Below are 25,185 nucleotides of genomic sequence, written 5' to 3' on the forward strand. Positions count from 1 at the left end.
TTTTGTTATTTAATAAACATTAATGATTAGTAATACTCAACCTAATTGTATTAAACCAGAAAAATTCTTAAGGATTTTTGAATTTAATAGCTTATTAGTAGAAATTTTTATTAAAAATGTAATCAATTTTAATTTAATTTATCTATTATATAAAAATAAGTCCGGTTTTCCTCCCTGACGCTATAACTCCAGAACGCACGAACCGATTTCCACGGTTTTGCATTCGTTGGAAAGGTCTTGGGCTCCGTGAGGTTTATAGCAAAGAAAATTCTTGAAAATTCAGGAAAAATTCAACAGAAAAGTGGGGAAATCGTTTTTCACATACAGCGCCATCTATTATACATAGCATGTACTTCAAACCAATAGCAACGGTGCGTGATAAAGTGTTTGACAGATAGTCATTATTCTCTGCTCAGTTAATTTCATTTAAGCTCAGTGTAAATTATGTGGATCGTGCATTTGAAGTTAAATTCAACACTCTGTCCATAGTCCAAAATGCCTAGAGAACGACGTGCGAACATCGGCCGCCGCACAAGACATGCAAGCCAGCAACAAGTCTATTCAAGGAACATAAGAGAAGAAAGACAAAATATAATAAGAGAAAATGACCGATTGAGACATCGCGTGAGCACACGAAGATCATTGGCATCATACAATCGCTTGGCATTCCAATATGATCCCACTGCGAACTACAGTGATGATGAAAATTTGGATATTGGACGAATGACGACTATATGCCGATATTGCAATGCGTTAAAGTTCAAAAGAGAAACGGTTGGATTGTGCTGCACAAGTGGAAAAGTCAAACTGGATCCATTACTTACACCACCACAGCCACTGAAAACATTGTTTGATGGAAGTGATCCCGATTCCAGCCATTTTCTTCAACACATCCTTGAATACAATAACTGCTTTCGCATGACTTCCTTTGGAGCTAATATCATTCGAGAAGGCGGCTTCATGCCGACTTGCAAGGTAAAAGATACAACACACATAACCAACACATAATTGCAACACATAACAACTTCATATACACCACACACTACACCATCACACGATTTACAATGTATTCATGAACAAATTTTAATGATTATTTGCAATTACAGATACAAGGTCAAATATATCATTTGCATGGTTCAATGGTGCCAACCACACCAGATGAACCGCATCAATTTCTGCAAATATATTTCATTTCGTCGATGGTGGATCAGCTGAACGTGCGGTGCAATATACAGGGAGCACAACAGTTGAAGAGACGAATTATTGAACAGTTGCAAGCATTTTTTCACGCTAATAATGCTGTGGTTAATATGTTCAAAACAGCATTGGAACGAATGCCATCGGATACGCACAAATTTGTCATAAGAGCGGATTGTACTCCAACAGGTGAACATGTGCGAAGATTCAATGCACCCACCGTTAATGATGTTGCTGCAATTATTGTTGGCGATCCAACTAAATCACGAGACATTGTCGTTCAGCGAAGAAGCAATATCATGCATCGTGTAAACGAGACACATCGTTTGTACGATGCGTTACAATATCCAATCATTTATTGGCAAGGGCAAGACGGATACGACATCACGTTGAAGATGGTCGATCCAATTACTGGTACAATATTCACACACTAATTATTTCCATTATTACTTTTATTGGTTTCCATTAACAATTCATTTAATTTTGCATTTTCAGGAGTATCAACGAATAATAAAAATCTAAGCGCAATGAATTACTATGCGTATCGTATGATGATTCGTACACATGAGGAGAATGTCATTCTGAAGTGCGGTCGGCTATTCCAGCAATTCGCTGTCGACATGTATGTCAAAGTCGAGACCGAACGTTTAGCGTTCATCAGATTCAATCAGCCAAAGCTACGATCTGAGGACTATATACACTTGCGTGATGCTATTCATTCAGATGGTGATGTTCAGAATATTGGACGACTGACGGTTCTCCCACCAACTTATATCGGAAGCCCACGCCACATGCACGAATACGCTCAAGACGCTATGACGTACGTGCGAAATTATGGAACTCCGGATTTATTTATTACGGTCACATGCAATCCGAAGTGGACGGAAATTGAACGCGAGTTGGAACCGGGTCAAAAACCGCAAGATCGCCATGACATAATCGCCAGAGTATTTCAGCAAAAACTCAAGGTTATGATGGATGTGCTTACTAAGTATCGAGTTTTTGGTGACACACGTTGTTATATGTACTCGGTGGAATGGCAGAAGCGTGGACTACCGCATGCTCATATCCTAATTTGGTTGCTGAACAAATTACATTCAAATGAAGTGGATGACATCATATCAGCTGAAATTCCTGATCCAGTCACTGATCCCCGTCTACACGACATTGTGACGACACAGATGGTGCATGGACCGTGTGGTGCATTAAATCCATTATCGCCTTGCATGGCTGATGGAAAGTGCACAAAACGATATCCGCGACCGTTAGTTGCTGAAACAGTCACAGGGAACGATGGATATCCAGTTTATCGTCGGCGTTCGAAAGAAGATAACGGTCGAACTATCAAAGTTAAAGTTCAAAATCAAGAGATTGAGATCGGAAATGAATTCATTGTACCATATTGCCCGCTGCTATCACGAATTTTCGAAACACATGCAAACGTTGAGAGTTGTCATTCGGCCAAATCAATCAAATATTTGTGCAAGTACGTCACAAAAGGCAGCGACATGGCTGTGTTTGGTATTGCGTCGGAAAATGTGAATGACGAAATCAGCAACTTCCAAATGGGCAGATACGTCAGTACTAATGAAGCACTGTGGCGATTATTGTCATTTCAAATTCATGAAAGATATCCCACAGTTGTACATTTAGCAGTGCATTTGGAAAATGGCCAAAGAGTTTACTTCACTGAGGCTAATGCGGCACAACGAGCTGAGAGACCACCATCGACAACATTGACTAGCTTCTTTGCAATGTGTGAAGCAGATCCATTCGCAGCGACGCTGATGTACGTTGAAATGCCCAAGTATTACACTTGGAATCAATCAACAAAGAAATTCCAACGTCGCAAACAAGGAACCCCAGTTCCAGACTGGCCACAGGTGTTTTCAACTGATGCACTAGGTCGTATGTACACTGTTCATCCTAGAAACGATGAATGTTTTTATTTGCGACTGCTGTTAGTAAATGTACGTGGACCGAAATCATTTGCGCATTTGAAAACTGTGAATGGCCACCAATGCCAAACATATCGAGAAGCATGTCAACTATTGGGTTTGCTGGAGAACGATTCTCATTGGGATTTAACACTTGCAGATTCAGTTGTTTCATCAAATGCGTACCAAATACGAACGCTGTTCGCAATTATCATCACCACATGTTTTCCTTCACAACCAATTCAGTTATGAAACAAATACAAAGACGCCATATGTGAAGATATCTTGCATCGCTTGCGTATTCAAACGAATAATCCTGACATCCAAATAACCGATGAAATCTACAATGAAGGATTGATTCTGATTGAGGATCAATGCTTGACTATTGCAAACAAGCTACTGATTGAAGTAGGAATGATTGCGCCAAATCGATCGATGCACGATGCATTCAACCAAGAATTAAATCGAGAGCTGCAATACAATGTTGATACATTGCAGGAATTCGTTAGAAATAATGTTCCGTTGCTGAATGAACAGCAAAAACAAGTATACAAAACATTAATGCAAGCGGTGGACAATAATACTGGTGGTCTATTCTTCCTGGATGCACCTGGAGGAACAGGGAAAACATTGGTCATTTCATTGATTTTGGCCACTATTCGATCAAGATGTGACATAGCTTTGGCGTTAGCATCATCTGGAATTGCGGCGACTCTTCTAGATGGCGGTCGTACTGCACATTCTGCGCTTAAGTTGCCACTCAATTTAAACACAATTGATACTCCAACGTGCAATATTTCCCGATCCAGTGCAATGGGAAAATTTTAATGCAATGCAAGCTCATTGTTTGGGATGAGTGCACAATGGCACATAAGAAATCACTTGAAGCACTTAACTTCACACTGAAGGATCTTCGGAGAAATAACAACATCTTTGGCGGCTTGATGATATTGTTGGCAGGCGATTTCAGGCAGACGTTGCCAGTAGTTCCCCGTGGAACGCCTGCAGATGAATTGAATGCTTGCCTAAAGGCATCACCTTTATGGAATAACGTAAAAACATTATCGCTAACCACTAATATGAGAGTTCAACTTCAAAATGATCAAAGTGCTGCACAATTTTCCAAACAATTGTTAGATCTTGGAAATGGAAAAGTCCCAGTTGATGCGACATCTGGATTAATTACTCTTACCAACGACTTTTGCCGATTTGTAGACACTCAATTAGTTCTTATTGAAAATGTTTTCCCAAACATTAGTGAGAATTATAAGAATTATGCTTGGTTAAGTCAACGAGCAATTCTTGCAGCAAAGAATAATGATGTCCACGCACTGAATTTCACCATTCAATCAAAAATTGCTGGCGATTTGGTGACATACAAATCCGTTGATTCAATAACAAATCCCGATGATGTAGTAAATTATCCAACGGAGTTTTTGAACTCTCTGGAGATACCAGGATTTCCACCACATAACTTGCAACTGAAAGTTGGTACAGTTATTTTGATACTGCGTAATTTGAATCCACCGCGACTTTGCAACGGTACTCGACTTTCGGTAAAGAGACTTATGCCGAATTTAATTGAGGCAACCATTATTAACGGAAAGTACGCAGGTGAAAATGTATGTATTCCTCGAATACCAATGATTCCGACTGATCTTCCGTTTGACTTCAAACGATTGCAATTCCCAGTTCGCCTTGCGTTCGCAATGACAATTAATAAGTCGCAAGGCCAATCGCTTAGTGTTTGCGGGATAAATTTGGAAAATCATTGTTTTTCACATGGACAGTTATACGTTGCGTGTTCACGAGTTGGGAAACCATCCGCTTTGTTTGTGTTAACGTCAGACCAAAAAACAAAAAATGTGGTTTACCAAAGAGCACTACAATGAAACAATTAAATAACACTTCATTTTAGTAGGTAATTGAAATGAATTTATTACTGTTGTGAAATGAAATAAATATTTTCCTTTTCAAATATATAACAAAAAAAATTTTTTTTCTTCATCTTTAAATCACCAAACGAAATGTTACATAAAACGAATCTGGTGGCGAAACGGAGTTCGCCGGGTCTGCTAGTCTTAAAATAAATAATATTGAAAGAAATTATGAATATATAGTAAATAATAATATACTATTATACTATTACTATTACCTGTAAAAATTGAAACATCCCCTAAATTGTGTAATTGAATATCATTCAGGATTTGTACTGTGTGTTCATACGTTGAATCAACACATTCAATGTCTTCATTAAGTATATTTTCTATTTGTTCGTCATCAAGTATCGAACAATCTGCACCAGTTTCACTAGGTATTACAAAAAAAGTTTATAGATGAGTAATTATAATAACCATCACATATCTACATTAAAGTAGGTATATAATAGTTTAACTTATGTCTTTGTCTTAACTTTCAAAATATAAAATTAACTTCAATATTACATAGGTAATCAAACAATAGTTTATAAAAAAAAAATCATTATTTATCAATTTACCTATCACTACATTCATCATCTGAGTTGACTGAACTTGATAAATTTGAGTGGATCTCAGCCGTCTCATTTAGAATAATTGCATCATCTTGACCAGTGTGAGATTCATTAAGTGCTGTTGATATATCTTTTTCAACTAAATTGATCGCTTTAAGCATGTTTGCACCGTTGTCAGATGTAATTGTATATAATTGCTTTGGTTTTATTTTATTACACTTATTAGTGTACACTTATTATTGGCATAATGATAAGCTATAGTATTATTTGGTTATATACTTATATATTTATAGTAATGATATTCTGATAACTACCTTTTTATAATATATAAGGGGGCCCACCCCTACAAGAACAAGGTACAAGGTAATATATTCAGGTAGGGGGCCCATCTAACATTGGCCCACCTAGTGAATATTTTCTGACTACGTGCCTGGCCAGGCGTGGGAATGTAGAGATAATAAATTGAATAACGTCCTGTGAGGTCTACGGATATATCGACCGACCAGGGGGATGGTAGGAGAGCATGAGGCCCTATAAAACCAGACCCAAAACGGCCTGTAGATTAGACGTGTTTCACCATAGTACATATGAGCACCTTCACGAGAGACATCATAACAATTTTGTCAATTTGGACTAGAGTATTTTATGAAGAAGAATTTTAATATACAACTTAACTTTTCAATTATTTTGTCAAATTACCTAAGAAATCCTTTACCAACGGTCGTGCTACCTGCAAACTATAAGCTAAGCAGTTAACCCAATTGCTAGTTTATAACACTGGCGCAGTCGAGTACGGAACTTCCAAGGAAATTGAGGCAAGTCGAGCAGTCAAGGCAGCGGAAATCAACAGCAGAAGTGCAGCAGTGACGCAGCGGTTCGACTCAAATCAACAACTACATGGAGGCAACTTTTAAGCTGGTTACACACTGAGCGGTTTGTCCGCGCGCGGTCGCGGTTTTTATCCGCGGCGATTTAAATTCGCTTTCGACACAAAGCTTACACACTGTAACATTTTACGCGGTTAATCGCACCAAAATTGCGCCAAATATCATTACCTCGTGGTTACTCGTTCGTGTATGATCTTTTATACTCGTGCTCACAGTTTTTTAGCTTAGTTAAATAATTTTATCGAATTAAAAATGGTTTTTTTGAGCCGTACTCAGACCGTTTGTCTTGCTTATATATTGCTTAAAAATAAACAGGAAAAACGAAAAAATAGGCGTTTTTGGGTTCATCCTCTAAACTTGAAAAGGCCTCGGGAAGGCCAATTTCAAGTTACGTTTATGACTTTAAGATTCCATCCAGACGAGTTCTTAAAGTACTACCGTATGTCAATTTCATCATTTGATGAACTGGTAAGTAAAATCATTATTGTTATAACTTTAATAATTGTTCTGTCTTAAAAATAATTGTATTCTAATAAAAATTATGACTTTAATTTTTAGTTATTACGAGTAAAGCATAGATTACAAAAAAAAAAATACAATTCTTCAAGATTCAATACCACCTGAAGAAAGATTGTCAGTGACATTAAGGTAAAACAGTTATACCTTGCAAAGTATACTATATAAGCAAAACCATAAATGAAATCGCAAAATTAATTTTATATATATTTTCTCTATAAAATAAAAATAATTTTATGTAGCAGCCTTAGTTCTCTAAATATTTATAATAAAAATAACACAAATTATTAAATCATTAATATAGGTAATATTAAAAAACCTGTGTCAAAAAGCTATAAAAATTATATAATTCCATATAATAAAAAAAATATTTTCCAGTTTAACAATACTTAGGAGAAATAGTTGTGAAATAAAAAAAAATACGCTGGTGTTTTAGATTATAAATAATAGATTAAAATAGTCTTAATTAAATTTAAAAAAAAATTATTAAAAGTAAGTGCACGTCCTGTGAAATATGTTCTAAATTATAAAACTTCTGATACATTTAGTTACCTACTTAATGTAAATTAATAGAACTATCTGAAAAAGGGCTGCAGTGACTCATGATTATAAGTAGGAAGACTAGAATGTATTACTGCAGGTTGAGAGTACATTGTTGGTCCAGATACTGTCTGCGAATATCCTCCGAGTGGAAAATTGCTCTGATTATATCCTTGACGATACATTGATGTATTATCATTATTTTTTACTCTCTGTATAGCATTTATTAATTCAATGTAGAGCATTGGCTTTTTATCCTCACTGATAGATTTCATTTGAGGCAAAAGGGACATTAGAAATGATTTGTCTGGGTCAGTGGCTTCATTTTCACTCCTAAGAGACTTTAGTAACTCATCCTCAAAGTTAATTTTTTTTGATGGTTTCGTACGTTTCGGCATAGGTTTTACATTTTTGTTTACTGTTGTGGATGTCATGGATGTTTCCAAAACAGGATTTGAATTAAATTTAGTGATTTCATCATTGACACCTTCAATTAAATCCTCCTCCACTGTTTGCAAATTGTTGCCTTGTTCGTCCTCCGTCTCCTCTTCGTCACTTTCGTGGTTAAGATTTCCTTCTGTTCTGATTTGCATACAATTAATTATAAATCAGTAAATTCTTATATGCATTAATGGTATGATTATAAATATTATATAAGGTTAACTATTTATGTATAATCGAAGTATATTATATTTACTTTCTATTTTCCATTGTTGGTCGAAAGAACTCTAAAATTTCCGAGAATACTTACTTTTTTCTCTCTTCCCAGTTTCGTCGAGACTGTCAAAATCATTTAAAGTAGCCTTTGCAACCCTGGACCAACTTTTATATTTCTTAATCTTGTCGTGATAATCTTTTGATTCTAAATGTAGTATGTAGATTGCATTGTACACGTAATTTTAATTAAGTATTATGTATAGATAAATAATTTAGATAATTTATGAAGTGGTCTATAAGCTACTTAACAAAAAGTTAATTTAAATACTAAAAACAGTAAAATCTATGCAAAACCACATAAAAATGTAATGAAAATCTAAATAAATGTGCATAATGAGTATTGAGTGGTAAAAATTATACTTACCTAAATTCCAAATGGACTCTTCTTGAGATATCTCGATGATAAAATGTTCCAAATCAAAAGAGAAACTCATATTTGTATTCAAATTTAAAATTTGTATTAAATATTATAATAATAATATTCAAATGACGTAGGACCGTTCGCCAACAACTATGATATAAAAATGAAAATTTCCGAGGAATCACGCGCGAACGTTCGCCCGGTGTGCATAGACCCAGTCAAAACAACGTGATTATTTTTAGCCGTCTGAGGCGAATGTTCGCCTAAAATTAAACATGCGCGATCGATCGCGGACGTTGGCGGATTTTATCCGCTCGGTTTGCATGGTGTGAATACTCTAATCTAAAATAGGTTGTTTAATTTCAAGCGAATGTTCGCCGCGGATAAAAACCGCGACCGCGCGCGAACTATTCGCCTAGTGTGTAACCAGCTTTAAAGTCATAGTCAAGGACCGATCACCCTTGACAACTCCGAGAAGCGACGAACAAATTGAAGACAGGCAAGCAGACGAAAAAGAAAAATGAACAGAGCAGTAGGTGCAGGGATTATGTGAGTTAAATAATTAAGTTATAAAGTAATTGCATATAGAATTGTAGCTTTGGGTATACGTCTCACGTTGGTTTTTAAGGAAGCCAGCGATAAAATTTTAGTTTTGATTTTGGTGTATAATAAGTTGTTGTATTATAAATTAAATTGAAAAAAGAATATAGGTTGTTGGAAAAGAAATATATATAAAAATTGTAGTAAAATAGACAGCAGTAGACTGATCTGTGTTGAAATAAGTAGTTGAATTAAATAGGAATCAACAAATGAAATAGTAAGAAAATATTATAGTTAGTTGAAAAAGTAATAGAAAAGGTAATAGAAAAAAAAAAGGGAAAATATTTATATGAGTGCACGCGTAGCAATTAAGGAAATAAGTTGATGAATAATTTTTATTAGAAAAAAAATTAAATATTGAAATAAATTTTGAAGTAACTTAATTATTAATTAATTGTTGAATAATTGAATACATTTTTGAGAAATATAGGTATAGAATAGTTAAATGAAATAAAGTTAAATGATTAAATGTTTTATGAATAATATATGAAAGTAATTGAATTGAAATATTGATGAATAATTTTTTGTAATAATTGAATATTAGAAGAAAATTGAATTTGAAATATTGTTGATTAAAGGAATAGAAAGAATTAAATTAAAAATTGTTAAATAATTATTGAATAATAAAGAGTAAAAGAATAAATTGAATATATAAAGATTAGATTGAATAAAGTAATTATTAAAAATAAATGAAGTTGAAATATTGAAATAAAGTATATAAAGAGTTTTTGTTTTGAAGTATAAAGAAATTTTTAAATAAAATGAAATAATTGAGTAAATTTTGTTAACCTTATATGTATATGTATTGAATTAAAGTATTTAATGTTTAAAAATAGAATTGTAAACCAAGAAAATTAGATTGAAAGATATCAATTGGGGAAAATATTACAAAGTAGGCAGTATATGACCTTATATGTATTGAATTAAAGTAATTAATGTTGAAAAAATAATATTGTAGACAAAGGTAAATAGATTGAAAGAAATCAATTACAATAATAAATATTACAAGTAGAAGTAATAGGAAGGCTAGCATAGAATATGTATAGTAATATAGTATAGAAGTAATATTTTCGATGAATAAGTAGTTAAATTGGTAACGGTTAATAGAATAATTAGGTTTTAGTTATAAGAATTAATAAGAAATTGGATATTAATTATAGAATAGTTATTTTGTTGGAGTAGCTACCCTATATTAATGTTATTATAAATTCCAAAACACGTTAAATCGTAGGGAGAGCGATAGGAGTTACGCGACGTCGGAGTTACGTAAAAATACGAGCGCTTTGTGTGTGTGAATGTGTGTATACACTACACACAGGGCCGGACTGGGAGGGTATCGGCCTACTATTCTAGGTAAGCAGGCGGCCCACGATGTATTATTTCAGGAATTTTTAAATGTGTTAGTAGTAGTAATTTGGGGAGTCTGAGTTAATTTTTACGGGGAGATGAAAAAAGTTCAAGGGGGAAAGTCCCCCTTGCAGTACATTTGATCACCTAAAAATTCTAATATGTATGGTTGAGGAGTCTGAGTTAATTTTTACGGGGATATGAATAAAGTTTAACCAGGAATGTATGCCTTACAGTGTAACCAATATCCCTATAATTTTCTTGGGAAAAAATCAAAACGATTTTTTATTTGGCAGACAAGATATTATTGAAAACATTTAGCCAGTTATTATCGAACCGTTGTACAATCAAAATGTGTTATTTTTTTTTTTTTAGTAAATTATCTTATTCATTCGATTTTTTTTTCAACCAATTATTTTTAGTTTTATTAAAAACCATGAATTTACAGAAGTTTTCTAACGATTTTCCTTCGTTGGTTTATTTAATAAGATATAATTCGTATCCAGTACATTCAGATTTTACTACATTTTTATCGAGATTAAAATCGTATAATTCATTTCCACCTACTTTGTGTCAAAATAAATATTCGCTATCTGAGGCCGGATTTAAGTATTCAGGAACTGCTGACATTGTCGAATGTTTTTGTTGTGGACTGGTCTTACAAAAATGGACCAAAGATGACATTCCGTTTGTTGAACACACAAAATGGAATCCTAAATGTATATTTGTTTTACTTTGTAAGGGTTATGAATTTATAGAAAATGTAAAAAACGAATATTTAAAATCTACACATGTTTGTGATTGTAATCAGTCTTATTCATAGTATGTTATTTTACTTGAAGAAATTAATTACACTTCAATAAATTGTAATCATTTAAAAAATAAATATTGTATTAATCAACTTAAATGTGTTAATAATTGATTTTATATGTCGTGGACCTGTAGCCGAGTAGGATAACGCGTCAAGTCATAATTAAATATAGTAGGTTTAAAATTCAATAAAGTTACAGGTTCAAAGATCCAGGTAAGTATCCCTTCTCTACGCGTTATTTGATTTGGTTTCATGGTCACTTTAGTTTTTATATCAATTTCAACCAAATAAGTTTTGTATATAATAATACAGGATTCAAGTAATATACTCAGTTTTCAAATATGTGTGTTGTAGGGATCATCCGTTATTTTATTCCACGTTATTTAAAATTAAAATATTTTTTACATTTAAGCGTTTTTTTAAAAAAATTATCAAAAAATCGACTATATCAGAAAGAACACGTAGCAGTACAATATGATTCCAATTGTTGTTTCAAAGTCAGTAATCGATATACGACCTCTTAGCAAGAAAAGTGCAACCGTTGGATTTTTGGTTGATAAAAATATGTTTAATGTTATTATATTACTCCAATGTAATTTCACAAAAAAAATGATAATGGTCGATTTAATACAGTGGTATACACTAATTTCGGATTCAATTTATAGCTCAATAACTAATAATCTACATACTAATAATTGTAAACGTATAAAAATAACAGATATCATGTATTATTCAGTTAATTTAAATCAGCTTACTATCAAATTGTATGTTCATAACCAATTTATCACGTTATCATATAATGATCTCCGTCGAATAAAAGAATTACAAGAATGTATAAATTCGTATATTGTTGAAAAGCAGAAAAAGTTGGTTTCATATAAGTCAACTTTTGATACAGTGTATTCATTAATTAAATCAAGCATTACTATTCTACCATTATCTTGTCAGCGAAATGATTTTACAAACCAGTATATACAAAATTTTGATTTTAGCAATTATTTTGTACAGAACGAGGATTTTAGTTTTATGTATGAAATACTTCAATTCCACAATAATTCACTATCAGATATAATATTAAATGATATTAAAATATAACGTTGCGATCTACGACTGCTTTATCATCAGCTGCAGCAGCAGGTTGTTTACGAGTTGCGATCATACAGCTGCTGACTATTGTTATATTATAACAATATTATATTATATGACTATTATTAATTTTTATATTGACAACCGTTGTGTTTCTAGTGCTTTGATTTATTTCTGTAAGTATTGCACATAATCATAACATTATACTTTTCTAACATTATTTTTTTTTTACTCTTTAAACTTTATACTATTAATAATATTACATTAATACTAAATAAAAATTACCAATATTATTGTAAAAATAGAAACAAGATTAATTATTTTATTATAATGTTACTATTTTTATTATACAATCATTAAATTATAAATGTTTATAATTTGCAATATTGATAATATAGTATATACATTTAAATTGTTGTTAATTTATTTTTTAGTATTTTTAATAATTTTTTTCTTAGGATCTGCTGAAAACCGGTCCAATATTTCACGAACAACGTCATTGATTTTGTTTGAAATGTTCGAATCTTTTGTATTTCTAGTAGATGTATGAATTTTAATACTAGCTTCCGCATATTTCCATCTAGTATAAAAATTCACTTTTATATTTTTTATTTTAAACATGTTATAGTCCATAGTTTTTTACTAACCTTTCATCTGACGGAATATCTTGAATTGTACTAATTTTGTAATGCTGAATAACATAGTAGTCTTCACAGTGTGGTGCAACAGGACATTTAAAAGTGTATGAATTATTTCCTTCCTTCATTATTAATGTGTTCAATACATCATTTTCAACTTTCCCTTTTGATATCAAATCCATAAAAATAACCTTGTATGATTCCGATTGCTGATATATGAAATAAAGTAACATTTCAATTGATATTAAAAATGTGTATGTGTGTGTGTGTGTGTGTGTGTGTGTGTGTGTGTGTGTATAATATTTTAGAAATAATATTAATTATTACCTTTCCGATCTTGGTCTTTTTACTACCAGTTTTTGACTCGCCAACATTTTTTCTTTTACTGATTTTTGGTTTAACAGGTTTTACTGAATATGAACTTTCCTGCTATTATTTAATAAAATATCAATAATATAAATATAAAATTATGTTTTGTATCTATTATAATAAATGTACACACACACACACAAACACAATCAAATGGGAATACTTACATCTTCATTTGATGAGCTTTCGTCAGTAACATTGGTATATGAAGACATTGTATTTTTACCTTTAATAAAAATTTACGAGTTAAGATTTTTAATATACTAGTTTTTAAAACTTGTACCAGATCAAAATATATTACTTGTTATGTAGTCTTGTAGCGGTTTTGTAATGTTGTGAAGCAACGACGCATCAAGTCTAGTAAATGATGTTGAGATTTAACACTGTCTATAATCAATGCATGCCGACTGCTTATATACAATCTAATAAGAAAAAAGAATGGAGAATGGATTACGCGGTGTCATTTGTCATTCGGTTAAAAGACATGTAAAAGCAAACATTCCTAATATCGAAAATATTAATTATGATTCGAATAAGCCTTTAACGTGATTAGCTTACCTGGACTGTGTAAATCTATATGGAAAGTCTATGCTATCCACTTTACCTTATAAAAATTTTGAATGGTTTGACGATTTATCTATAGATATAACACAAATTGAAGATGATGCTGAATATGGTTATATTTTAGAAGTAGATGTTATTTACCCTAAACAATTACATAAAAATCATAACGATTTTCCATTTTTAACAGAAAATAAATGTCCACCAAATTCTAAAGTAAAAAAACTTTTAACAACTTTAGAATCAAAATTTAATTATGTAGTTCATTATAGAAATTTAAAACAAGCCATTGCCAATGGATTAAAAGTAAAAAAAGTTCATAGGATTCTTCGTTTTTCGCAATCAAAATGGATGGCACCATATATTGAGTTATGTACAAATATGAGGGTAAAGTCACAAAATGAGTTTGAACGTCAATTTTGGAAGTTATTGGTTAACAGTATGTTTGGAAAATGTATGGAAAATGTTAGAAAACGGATGTTAATGACACTAGTTTCTAACAAGAAAAAAGCTCATCGTTTAATGAGTAAAGTAACATTTAAAGATAGAACAATTTACTTAAAAAAATTAATGGCAATTCATATGAATAAAGAAAAAAATTAAGTTTGATAAACCTATTTATGTTGGATTTGCAATATTAGATATTTCAAAAACGATAATGTATCATTTTCATTATAATATAATGAAAAACGTGTATGGAAATAAAATTGATATTGTATATTCAGATACTGATTCACTAGTTTATGAAATTAGAACTTTAAACTTTTTCGATGACATAAAACATAAATTGTTTTTTTACTTTGATACTTCAAACTATCCTAAAAATCACTATTGTTATAGTGATCTTAGAAAAAATCAACCAGGGAAATTTAAAGATGAAATGAAGTCTGAAATATTATTAGAATTCATTGCTTTACGTCCTAAACTTTATGCATATAAAATAAATAACGAAGAAGTAAAAAAAGCTAAAGGTGTAAAAAAGTATGTAATTGATAAACACATGAAATTCAACGAATATTTGGAAATATTAAATGCTTATACCAATAATTTATCTGATCAAAAAATATGTAAAACTATGAATTTTATACAGTCAAAAAACCATTTTGTTTATTCTAAATCTGTAAAGAAAATTGCTCTTAGTGCTAATGATGATAAAAGAATTATTATGCATGATGGTATTAATACTATTGCATTATGGCCACTATCTTTTAAAAAAATAGTACATATTGTATTTTATTTTTAATCGAATAAAAGTGAATAATATGTAAAAAAAAAATGTAAAAATTAATACTAAGTAAATTAAATATAGATCAAATAAAAAAAACATACAAATAATACAACAAAACATTAATTAATTTTTATTATCATTTCAAAATTCATATTTAAACAACTAACTATACGACATAAGCTGTATAACATTATATTTTTTTTTCAGAATGCACAAACCTATACTTTATGTAAAACCAAATATTCGATCCAAACCTAAAATACCAAATCTGATGGAAATCGATATTGAAAATCTTAGGGAACTGTATTTTGATTTAGATAGAGGTTGCTGTATTTTAAAACGTGATAACTGTAACGTAAAGTTGTATAAGGATTGGAAAATTGCTAGAGGCTTAGTGGTTAAACGTCTATCAGATTTAATACAATTATGAAGTATATACAGCATTTAGTATACAGTTATTAAAAATAAAATAAATTAATCGATCATAAAAATTGGATCAATACCGTACATTGTAATGATGAGATGGTTTATAAAATCTGAACAATAGGTATTGATTGATTGATATATTTCGTTTAATTACAAATCCACTTATTAGCTATTTTAAAGTGTCGTTTACATTTACCCACGAATTATGGCTATTGTCAAAACCTAACCATTTAACATATAATTTGTTTTTATGTTTTTTTATTACACGTTCAATGAGAAAGGTATCGGGAAAAAATGTTTTTTTTAATTCTTGTACATACAAATTTCCTAATATTAAATTATTTAAACTGTCTTTTAGTTGATACGTTAATGGATCTGAATTTAATTCATCGTTATCATCTTCTTCACTAGTGTATGAGGTTTCTGATTTATTTTTTAGTTCAGTCGACTGTGTGTTCCATATAGCATTTTGTTCTGTATGTGTATTTAATGGTTCAATTATTGGTTTAAATGCTTCACGAAAATAATTGTCGGAATCTATAACACCACGTTTCATTTCCATTATTTTTCGTTTAATATTTTTTTTTGACGCTATTAAATTTTGTAACAAAACTTTCTCTGTATTCATTGTAAATAATAAACTTAATATAACTGTATCGTACAACTACTGTTAACATTATGTAGATAATATCAGTGTCATGGTGTATATATATATTATAAAAATTATTTTCTTATATTGTTCACATACAACACTAATTTATTTTAATAAACGTATGAAATCCACATCTATATCTTCCTTCATTAATTTCTCGAGTTTTATCGATAACCATAAAACCATAATCACTATGATTCCAACATAAATGTGAAATTTTCCGAAATTCTGAGAAATCCATATCTGCAGACGAATGATCATTGAATATATGACGTAAATTTGTATCGTCTTGTTTCAATATTATTAAGAAGTTTGAATTGTCTCTTACTAATTGTTTTGATATTTTAGAATATGTTTGCGCTAAATAAAATACAGAGCTAGCACCTGAATGCCTGCCGATGCTGAAATAATCTCTGATTACAGATTGTGGACCGCATATTACATCATCAAATATTATAATTGAATTTCTCTTAGTCAATTTGGGTTTTATGACTTTATCAGCGCTTGTAAATATAAAAATATTAGCACCTTGTATATCATCTATTATTTTTTTTAATAAAACATATTTTTCCTGATTAGAGGTTTTAGAGTATAGATAAATATTTTCAAATCTTAACCCGTTTTCGTGAGTAATGAGATTATACATTATATTTGTTTTTCCTGAACCACTGGGACCAACTAGTATAGCACGTATAGTATCAGGTAATAACGAGCCATATCTCGATGGTTTTTTTACCAACTGAACATCTACATTTATTATATCTAATTTATCTTTCTGCTCAATCAAATCCATTTTTTCTTATAAATACTCTAGAAATTTCAATTTATAATAAGTTATAGATGGTGTGTTCAACTCGTATGTACAAATTGAACAAGACTGGTAAAGGATTTCTAAACTCTATTATAAATAGTCTTCCGTTCGAAGCACATTTTTCAGGTTATCAGTATTGTGCTCCTGGTACAAAATTAAAAAAGAGACTAGATCGCGGTGACAAAGGAATAAACCCATTAGATACTGCTTGTAGAGATCATGATATTGCGTATGCATCGAGTTAAAATTTAAACGATAGACATAAAGCTGATAAAGTACTAGAAAATCGTGCTTGGGAAAGATTTAAAGAAAAAAATATTCCTAGAAAAGAGAAATTAGTTGCATACGCAGTAACAAACGCAATGAAAGCTAAAAGAAAAATAGGTATGGGTTGTAAAGGTAAATGGAAACATACTACAAAAAAAAATGGTATACTAGCAGCAAAAAAAAAAAAGATCTATAAAGAAAAAGAATGGTGGTAAAAGAATGATTTCATCACCAAGACAGATAGGAGGTGTAATTCCCTTAATACCTATATTTGCAGGATTGTCAGCACTTGGTAGTTTGATGTCTGGTGGTAGCAATGTGTATAATGCAGTACAAAATTCAAAAAGAAAAAAAGGTAATGGCTTATACTTAAACAATAAGGGGTCAAAAAAAAACTGATAATCACGTTACCTGACAGACCACTTTCATCCCAAGATATTATAAAATATGTTAAAATGTTGGAAATCAATCATTTCCGTGGAGTCTTTTCACGTGATAACTTACCTAAGAAACCGCATACAATTGAATGTGGTATATTAAACTTAGACATATCTTCAGATGATGGAAGTCATTGGGTAGCGTTCCATAAAAATAAAGATAATGTTGTATATTTTGATAGCTTTGGCGATTTACCTCCACCAATTGAATTGCAACATTATTTTCATGAGTTTAAAATAGTATATAACTATTCTAACTATCAAGATTTCAATACATTTAACTGTGGTAATTTATGTCTTGAATTTTTACAATGTATGAATCTGTTACATTAAATTTGACTGGAAATTCAACTTTATTATCTACAAATTATTTTCCATCTCTAAACGTTTACGAGGATTCGGAAATAGCTTTCTTATGTTTGCAAACATACAATTTATTTCCAAATATAAATTCAGCTAATAATCGGTTAGAGATAGAGGTTATTCCTTCAACAAGTAATAGATTTATCATAAAAACGTTTATATTTATTTTGGAAGAAGGATGTTATGAAATTGAAGATATTAACAACAAAATTATGAAAGAGTTATTTCATTTTAATAATGAATTTAAAACACAGCTAAAATTCCACGTATCTATTGACCCCGTCGATTTTAGAACATACATTAAATGTAATGGAAGACTAAAGTTAAATATTTCAAACAGTATAGCATCTGTTTTTGGATTTGAAAAAAGAACCTATGAGCCAATGTATGAAGCTCATCGGTCGGGAAAAGCTGCTAATTTAAACACAATTAACTCTATAAAAGTAATGTGTAATATAGCACATGGATCATTCAGCAACCAGCTACAAAGTCATTCGATATATGAGTTTTTCCCAAGCGGTAGAACAGGAACAAAGGTTATTCAATCCCCGTTAAACCTTATATATTACAAATACAAAACAGATATTAATTCAATAACTGTACAGTTAGTTGATTAAAATAATAATCCGATCGATAGCTTAAATGAGACATTGACAGTTGTTCTGCATATTAAACGTCACGAGTCTCATTATTAAATTTGTATCTCAGATTTCGGAATGTACGAGTCAGTTACTTTAAGTTTAACTGGGAACACAACCATATTATCTGCGAATTATTTTCCGTCTATAAACCTTTACGAAGACTCAGAAATAGCTTTGTTATGTTTGCAGACATTTAATTCATTCCCGAATATCAACAAAGATAATAATAAATTTGCTATACAAGTAGTTGACCATAATAATAATGATCGTGCGTGGTGTTATATTAAACTGGAAGAGGGATGTTATGAAATTAAAGATATTAAGCAACGGGTTATGGATCAAATAAATATTTATAATGAGAAATTCAAAGCCAAGTTAACATTTGACATTTCGGTTGATCCAAACGATTTCAGATCATATATAAAATGTAATGGAATACTTCACTTTGAAATTTTACATAGCATAGCACCTGTATTGGGTTTTGAAAAACGAGAATATAAGCCAGAGTATGAATTTCATAGATCAGAAAAAGCTGTGAATTTAAACACAATTAATTCTATAAAAGTAATGTGCAATATAGCTCAAGGATCATTCAGCAACCATCTTCAAAGTCATTCGATTTATAAGTTTTTTCCGAGTGAAAGGTCAGGATCGAAAGTAGTACAGTCACCACCAAATTTAATATATTACAAATTGAATAAAACAAATATTGATACGATAACCGTTCAGCTAGTTGATCAAGATCATAATCGGATTGATAATTTTGGTGAGACATTGACAATTGTGTTACATATTAAACGTTACGGGTCTTGAGATGGGATTAAAATTCAATATAAACCCGCTACTTCGAATCAGTTTAACTAGTCATAAGACTAATGTGCTAGCAGCAACATCAAATAAAAAAAAACAATTGACGGTGAAAAATAAAAAAAATTTGCAGGCTCTAGGTTATAGATTAAAGCAGAATGCCTGAGAGTGATATTTTAGATATAAGTTCACGCTACGAAACGGATTCTAAAATTACTAAAATTGAATATCATTCATACACACCGTATACAACATCATTTAATAATAATGATGAAATACGTATATCAATCCAGCAGACAGATGTCTATCCATATCTACACGAAAGCTTTATTTTTTTGGAAGGAACTATTACAGAACATAAAAAAGTGAAACTAACTAACAATGGTTACTCTTACCTCTTCGATCAAATACGATTAGATATCAATGGGATAGAAGTAGATAGCACACGTGTTCTTGGAATTACTAGCTCGTTGAAAGGTTACTTATCTGGTACACCAGACAACTATAATTGTTATGAAAATTCTGGCTGGAATTTTAAAAACAAAACACAATCAGAAAACGATAAAGGTGAATTTAGTGCTTGCATTCCATTGAAATATTGGCTAGGTTTGTTTGAAGACTTTAAAAAAATACTAGTTAACACTAGATTAGAATTAATATTAACTCGAAGTCATTCTGATTTAAATGCTTTAAGCTTTACAAGTGGTATAACTGCTTCTACAGCCAAAGTCGTTATAAACAAAATAGTCTGAAGGGTACTACATATTACTGTTGACGATGAAGAAAGGTTAAAATTATTGAAACTTGTTGAAAAAGAAAAAAGTTTGTTTATTCCTTTTAGATCTTTTGAAACTTTTGAATATCCCGAACTCGGGACCTCTAAAAAAGTTGTATGGAATTTGAAAACTGCTTCAAAATTAGAAAAACCACGATTTATCATAATTGGTTTACAAAAAGGACGTAAAAATTTGTTTGAAAAATATTGCAGTATATTTGATCATTGTAATCTAACAAACGTTAAAGTATTGTTGAACTCGATAGCTTATCCATATGATAATTTGAATTTAGATTTTACAAAAAACAATTTCACCTTATTATATGATATGTATACATCATTTCAAGAATCATACTATGAAAAAAGTAATCGGAACCCTATATTGAGTCCTTCTACTTTTCTAGTAAATGCTCCAATTATTGTTATTGACACATCAAAACAGAACGATTTAGCCACAGCTTCAACAGTAGATGTTCAGTTGGAAATTGAAGCATCAGAATCGCTTGCAGGTGTAACTGCTTATTGTTTATTAATTCATGATCGAATTGTTGAATATGTACCTTTTACTAGAGAATTAAGGAAACTAGTCTAAATAATAGATCAAAATTGTACATTTTAATATTTGTTGTAAAATACTATTAACTGATTAAAAAATAAATAAACAAAATGATTATAAGAAAAAAAATATTTTTATTTATTTCAGAAAATGATATTAAAAATTGTTTTGAATTTTCCCAAGAAAATTATAGGGATATTGGTTACACTGTAAGGCATTCCTGGTTAAACTTTTTTCATCTCCCCGTAAAAATTAACTCAGATTCCCCAACCATACATATTAGAATTTTTAGGTATACGGTGATCAAATGTACTGCAAGGGGGACTTTCCCCCTTGAACTTTTTTCATTTCCCCGTAAAAATTAACTCAGACTCCCCAAATTACTACTACTACTTGTGTTTGTCTCACAAAATTGATATTTGGTAGGATTTAAAGAGGTTAGAGGGGGGCACTATCTTATAACCTTTATATTCAACAATCATGATTAGTTATGTGATATTATCCAATATCCATAATCCATGTCCCATGATATTATATAAAATAAATTTACTTTGTACTTTAAGGTATACACTTTAAAATAATACACAAAAAATTAGTGGAGTTTATTAAAAATGCAAAACTATTTTTTGTGAATTTATTTATTTTATTTAGAATTATTAACTAAAAATATCTTTTTTAAAGGTTTATAACAAATATTAAACGTACCTACATGAAATATTAAAAACATCATTTAAATATTTAAAACATAATTATAAATAATACTAATTATAACACAAAATTGAAAATATACTAACTATTTATTGTATTTAGTTAAGTGATAATAAAAAAGAGATAATAATAATTTTAAGTATACTTAAGATAATAATTTAGACATAAGTGATGATGAAGATTTTAAATACTCTATAATATCTTCCAATGATATTTGATCCAATATTTCTTTTTCAACCGACATAAGAATGAAAGCCTCTAAATGATCATTCGATATTGATGCTCTAAGACGATTTTTATTATTTTTAACTTACTGAAAACCCGTTCGCAATTCACTTGGCTAATGAATAAAGTTAGAACATATTCGATAGTAGCACATAAATTAGAATATGTTGGCAAATGCAAATTAAGCGAATGAAGCAGTTTATATACACAAAGCAAGCAATTATCACGATTATGTACAATATTTGTGTTTCGTTCAAATGCTAAAAAAAAGATATTTATAAATTATAATCAACCATCACTTACCAACCATTTTTATATAAATAAAATAGTATACATACTTGTCTTGGATATTTCACAATCCCATTCGAGGTTAAGGTCTTCATAATCAATATAATTTTGTATAAAATCATGGTCTTCATTAGAAGTGTTGTACATATGACTGGTTTTTTTGCACAAGGGTTCCACTAACTGACTATATATTGTAGCAAAATGTTCCAATTCATCAATTAATTTTGATCGATTAACTGATGACAGTATTGAAAGTTGATTTAATGCTGACTCAGGAATTAGTTTGTTTTTTACATCATTATAATATTTTGGTAACAGATATTGCATATCAGCAATAATACATTTATTATTGGAAAATCTGTCATTCAAACTAGTTTGCAATGGGTCAAGAATGCTTTGAAATACCTCAATTTTGAATTTAAGTTTTGGGTCAGTTGGTGCTTCATCATTACACATTTCATCAAACATACGTTTCTTACGTCTGATCCTCGTCTCAGGGAAGTCATCTTCAACAGTTATTTCTTCAGATATTTTAGTTTTGATAAAGCTACCATTCATTTTTAAAGCAAAACCTTTAGATGCCTTAAAAATATCTTCAAAATTTAATCTACTTATTTCTACAATGCACTTTTCCACCATTAGAAAAGCACTTAAGATATCTAAGTTTTTTGTTTGTAAGTATGTGGAGGTAGGACCAACACTTTTAAAAATTGGAAGGAAAATGTAAGCTGTTATTATAATATTAAATTCACACAATTTATATGAAATTGCTTCAGAAGTTGTTTTTGGGTCGAAAGTTTTAGATGTTGCAACAAAATGTAATGCATTTATTATTAATGGAAATAAACAATCATCGCCTTCGAATACCCATTTTAAAGCTTTTTCACGGGACCACCAACGTGTTGCACCAATTTTGTGGAGCCTTCGCATTTTTTTTTGACCAGTTCCAAGATTTTCTTGTATTTCCTTCCAGACATTCATTCTTTTATAAGAATCCGAAAAAAAGGTGGCTAGTCTGTTCAACAATCCAAATAAACTTAAAGCTGCCACATTCCCACAAATATCACAAACACATAAATTTAAAATATGCGCATAGCACCAAATGTACACACTATTTTTATTTTCAGTCTTGATGTGGGAACGTAATCCATTGTATTGTCCCTGCATATTAGCTGCACCGTCAAAAGAAGATCCAATAATATTTTTGAAAAGAATTCCATGTTTAGAAAAGACTTTGGCGATGAGCTCATACATTCCCTTGCCTGAAGAGTCTGTTACCTCTACCACACTAAACAGGCGTTCTTTGACTTTTGAGTTGAAAACATAACGCAAACAAATAGCAGCTTGATCATTAGCTCCTATATCTTGAGTGCTGTCAACCTATAATTTAACTTAAATAATTATACATTGTTTGTTTCAGATATTGTTAAACAAACCTGAATACTAAATTGCCGATCACCTAATTCATTTTTTATTATTTTCCGCATAGTTACTAATATAGCTTCTATTACTTTATTCACTGTAGTCTTTGATAATAAAGTTATTAAAGAGCCTCTTCCTTTAGAATTAGATTCAACATTTTCTCTACGTTTTTTGCCACATTGAATTGCTTCAGTTAAATATTTTTTTAAAACAGCATCACGTTCTGCAGTAAATTTTAAAAGCTCCAAAAAGTTCCCATGATTAATATTTAGGTCTTCAAGATCGTATAAGCCTTCATTAGTACCTCGATAAGATAAATTTTGTTTTCCAATAAATTTAATTATTTCAAACACTTGTTTAATAACATGGATTCTTTCCATAACTTGCTTTTTTCTGAAGTTCATAATATCCCTACTTACAACAAATTCTATGTTGTTTTGGTTTATTGCTAATAAATATGCTTCTACAGCTAATGAGTGACCTTTACTATTTTCATGAGATTGAATAGCAGAATATATATTTTTGAAATTAGTGCAACCACTGTTAAAATTACTAAGTACAGAGGATGTATAAAATGCTATGCATATAGTACAATATACAGCCTTTTCCACATTTTCATTTATACACTCAACTGTAATCCATTTACGGGGCACAATTTTCCCATTAGAATCAACTCTGTTATAAATTCTCTGCAAATCCCAAGATACATTTTTTAACAGTAATGGTTGGTTAGGATGATTTTTTTCAATGAACTGGATTTTTTGAAAAACATTACTATTATTCTGTAAATCCAAATCAATACTTGCTACACTATCATCATCAACTGAGTGTGAATTATTTGTAGGTAATACATTTTGTTGTGCATTAATGACCTATGTAAAAATTTAAAAATATAAAACAAACCAATATGATCTTATTTACAGTAATCTGCAATTTTGAGACATTCAGTTTTGACTAACTAATAACTATTGTCTATAGATTGATAATTTCTTAGGTAATATATTTACCTTTACTGGTTTTGATTGATTTGTTGCAAATATATTTGATATTTTTTGGCATGATTTTGCAGCAATTTTTAATTGTAACTCATTTTTTAGCCTTTTTTTTTTCTGCTCCACCCTTGAATACTTTCTTAGCAACATTTTTCTTTAAACAAGGTTCCATACTGAATAAAATTTATGATTATTGTATCACAGACTCACCACTCACAGTTATAATAATTTACAAAAACAAAATACAAATAAAATTGTATAAACTAAAAAATTTGTAAATAAACAGTAAACACAAATTTAATAAACTGATAAATCGATGAGTTAATTTGAACAGTGAACAGTCAGTAGACGTCCATATGACATAACGATAACGTGTTATCACAATTTTAAATTATCATATTATTATACACGTTTTTCTCGCGCACGCCAATACGCCATTAGAAAACTCGGACAACATATTATTATTTGATAACCAAAAGCAATATAATATAAAAAAAGATATGCATTAAGCACGCCGCAGTGCCGCACG

At 30.5% G+C, this 25,185-nt stretch overlaps 6 protein-coding genes across 6 annotated transcripts; 3 read left to right on the forward strand and 3 right to left on the reverse strand.

Moving 5' to 3' along the window:
- The first annotated feature begins 495 nt into the window (after positions 1 to 495).
- LOC132953780 (uncharacterized) lies at positions 496 to 1,696 on the forward strand. Its single transcript, XM_061026123.1, has 2 exons — positions 496 to 975; positions 1,107 to 1,696. Exons 1-2 carry the CDS (start codon positions 496 to 498, stop codon positions 1,629 to 1,631), a joined length of 1,005 nt encoding a protein of 334 aa, XP_060882106.1. The 3' UTR covers positions 1,632 to 1,696.
- A 121-nt stretch (positions 1,697 to 1,817) lies between these two features.
- Positions 1,818 to 3,386, forward strand: LOC132953781 (uncharacterized). Its single transcript, XM_061026124.1, has one exon. The coding sequence runs from the start codon at positions 1,818 to 1,820 to the stop codon at positions 3,384 to 3,386; it is 1,569 nt and encodes a 522-aa protein (XP_060882107.1).
- A 611-nt stretch (positions 3,387 to 3,997) lies between these two features.
- Positions 3,998 to 5,026, forward strand: LOC132953782 (ATP-dependent DNA helicase PIF1-like). The gene has a single exon (XM_061026125.1). The coding sequence runs from the start codon at positions 3,998 to 4,000 to the stop codon at positions 5,024 to 5,026; it is 1,029 nt and encodes a 342-aa protein (XP_060882108.1).
- A 2,577-nt stretch (positions 5,027 to 7,603) lies between these two features.
- LOC132953783 (uncharacterized) lies at positions 7,604 to 8,294 on the reverse strand. Its single transcript, XM_061026126.1, has 2 exons — positions 8,266 to 8,294; positions 7,604 to 8,150 (listed from the first exon to the last, which is right to left on the reverse strand). Exons 1-2 carry the CDS (start codon positions 8,277 to 8,279, stop codon positions 7,604 to 7,606), a joined length of 561 nt encoding a protein of 186 aa, XP_060882109.1. The 5' UTR covers positions 8,280 to 8,294.
- A 4,531-nt stretch (positions 8,295 to 12,825) lies between these two features.
- LOC132934252 (uncharacterized) lies at positions 12,826 to 13,832 on the reverse strand. Its single transcript, XM_061000542.1, has 5 exons — positions 13,799 to 13,832; positions 13,665 to 13,723; positions 13,456 to 13,557; positions 13,138 to 13,337; positions 12,826 to 13,070 (listed from the first exon to the last, which is right to left on the reverse strand). The coding sequence occupies exons 2-5, from the start codon at positions 13,710 to 13,712 to the stop codon at positions 12,914 to 12,916; spliced, it is 507 nt and encodes a 168-aa protein (XP_060856525.1). The 5' UTR covers positions 13,713 to 13,723; positions 13,799 to 13,832; the 3' UTR covers positions 12,826 to 12,913.
- A 2,049-nt stretch (positions 13,833 to 15,881) lies between these two features.
- LOC132953784 (uncharacterized) lies at positions 15,882 to 16,340 on the reverse strand. The gene has a single exon (XM_061026127.1). The coding sequence runs from the start codon at positions 16,338 to 16,340 to the stop codon at positions 15,882 to 15,884; it is 459 nt and encodes a 152-aa protein (XP_060882110.1).
- Positions 16,341 to 25,185: the final 8,845 nt, after the last annotated feature.

The sequence above is a fragment of the Metopolophium dirhodum genome, chromosome 1 (genome assembly GCF_019925205.1).
Source record: "Metopolophium dirhodum isolate CAU chromosome 1, ASM1992520v1, whole genome shotgun sequence".
In the NCBI taxonomy this organism is placed as follows: Eukaryota; Metazoa; Arthropoda; class Insecta; order Hemiptera; family Aphididae; genus Metopolophium; species Metopolophium dirhodum.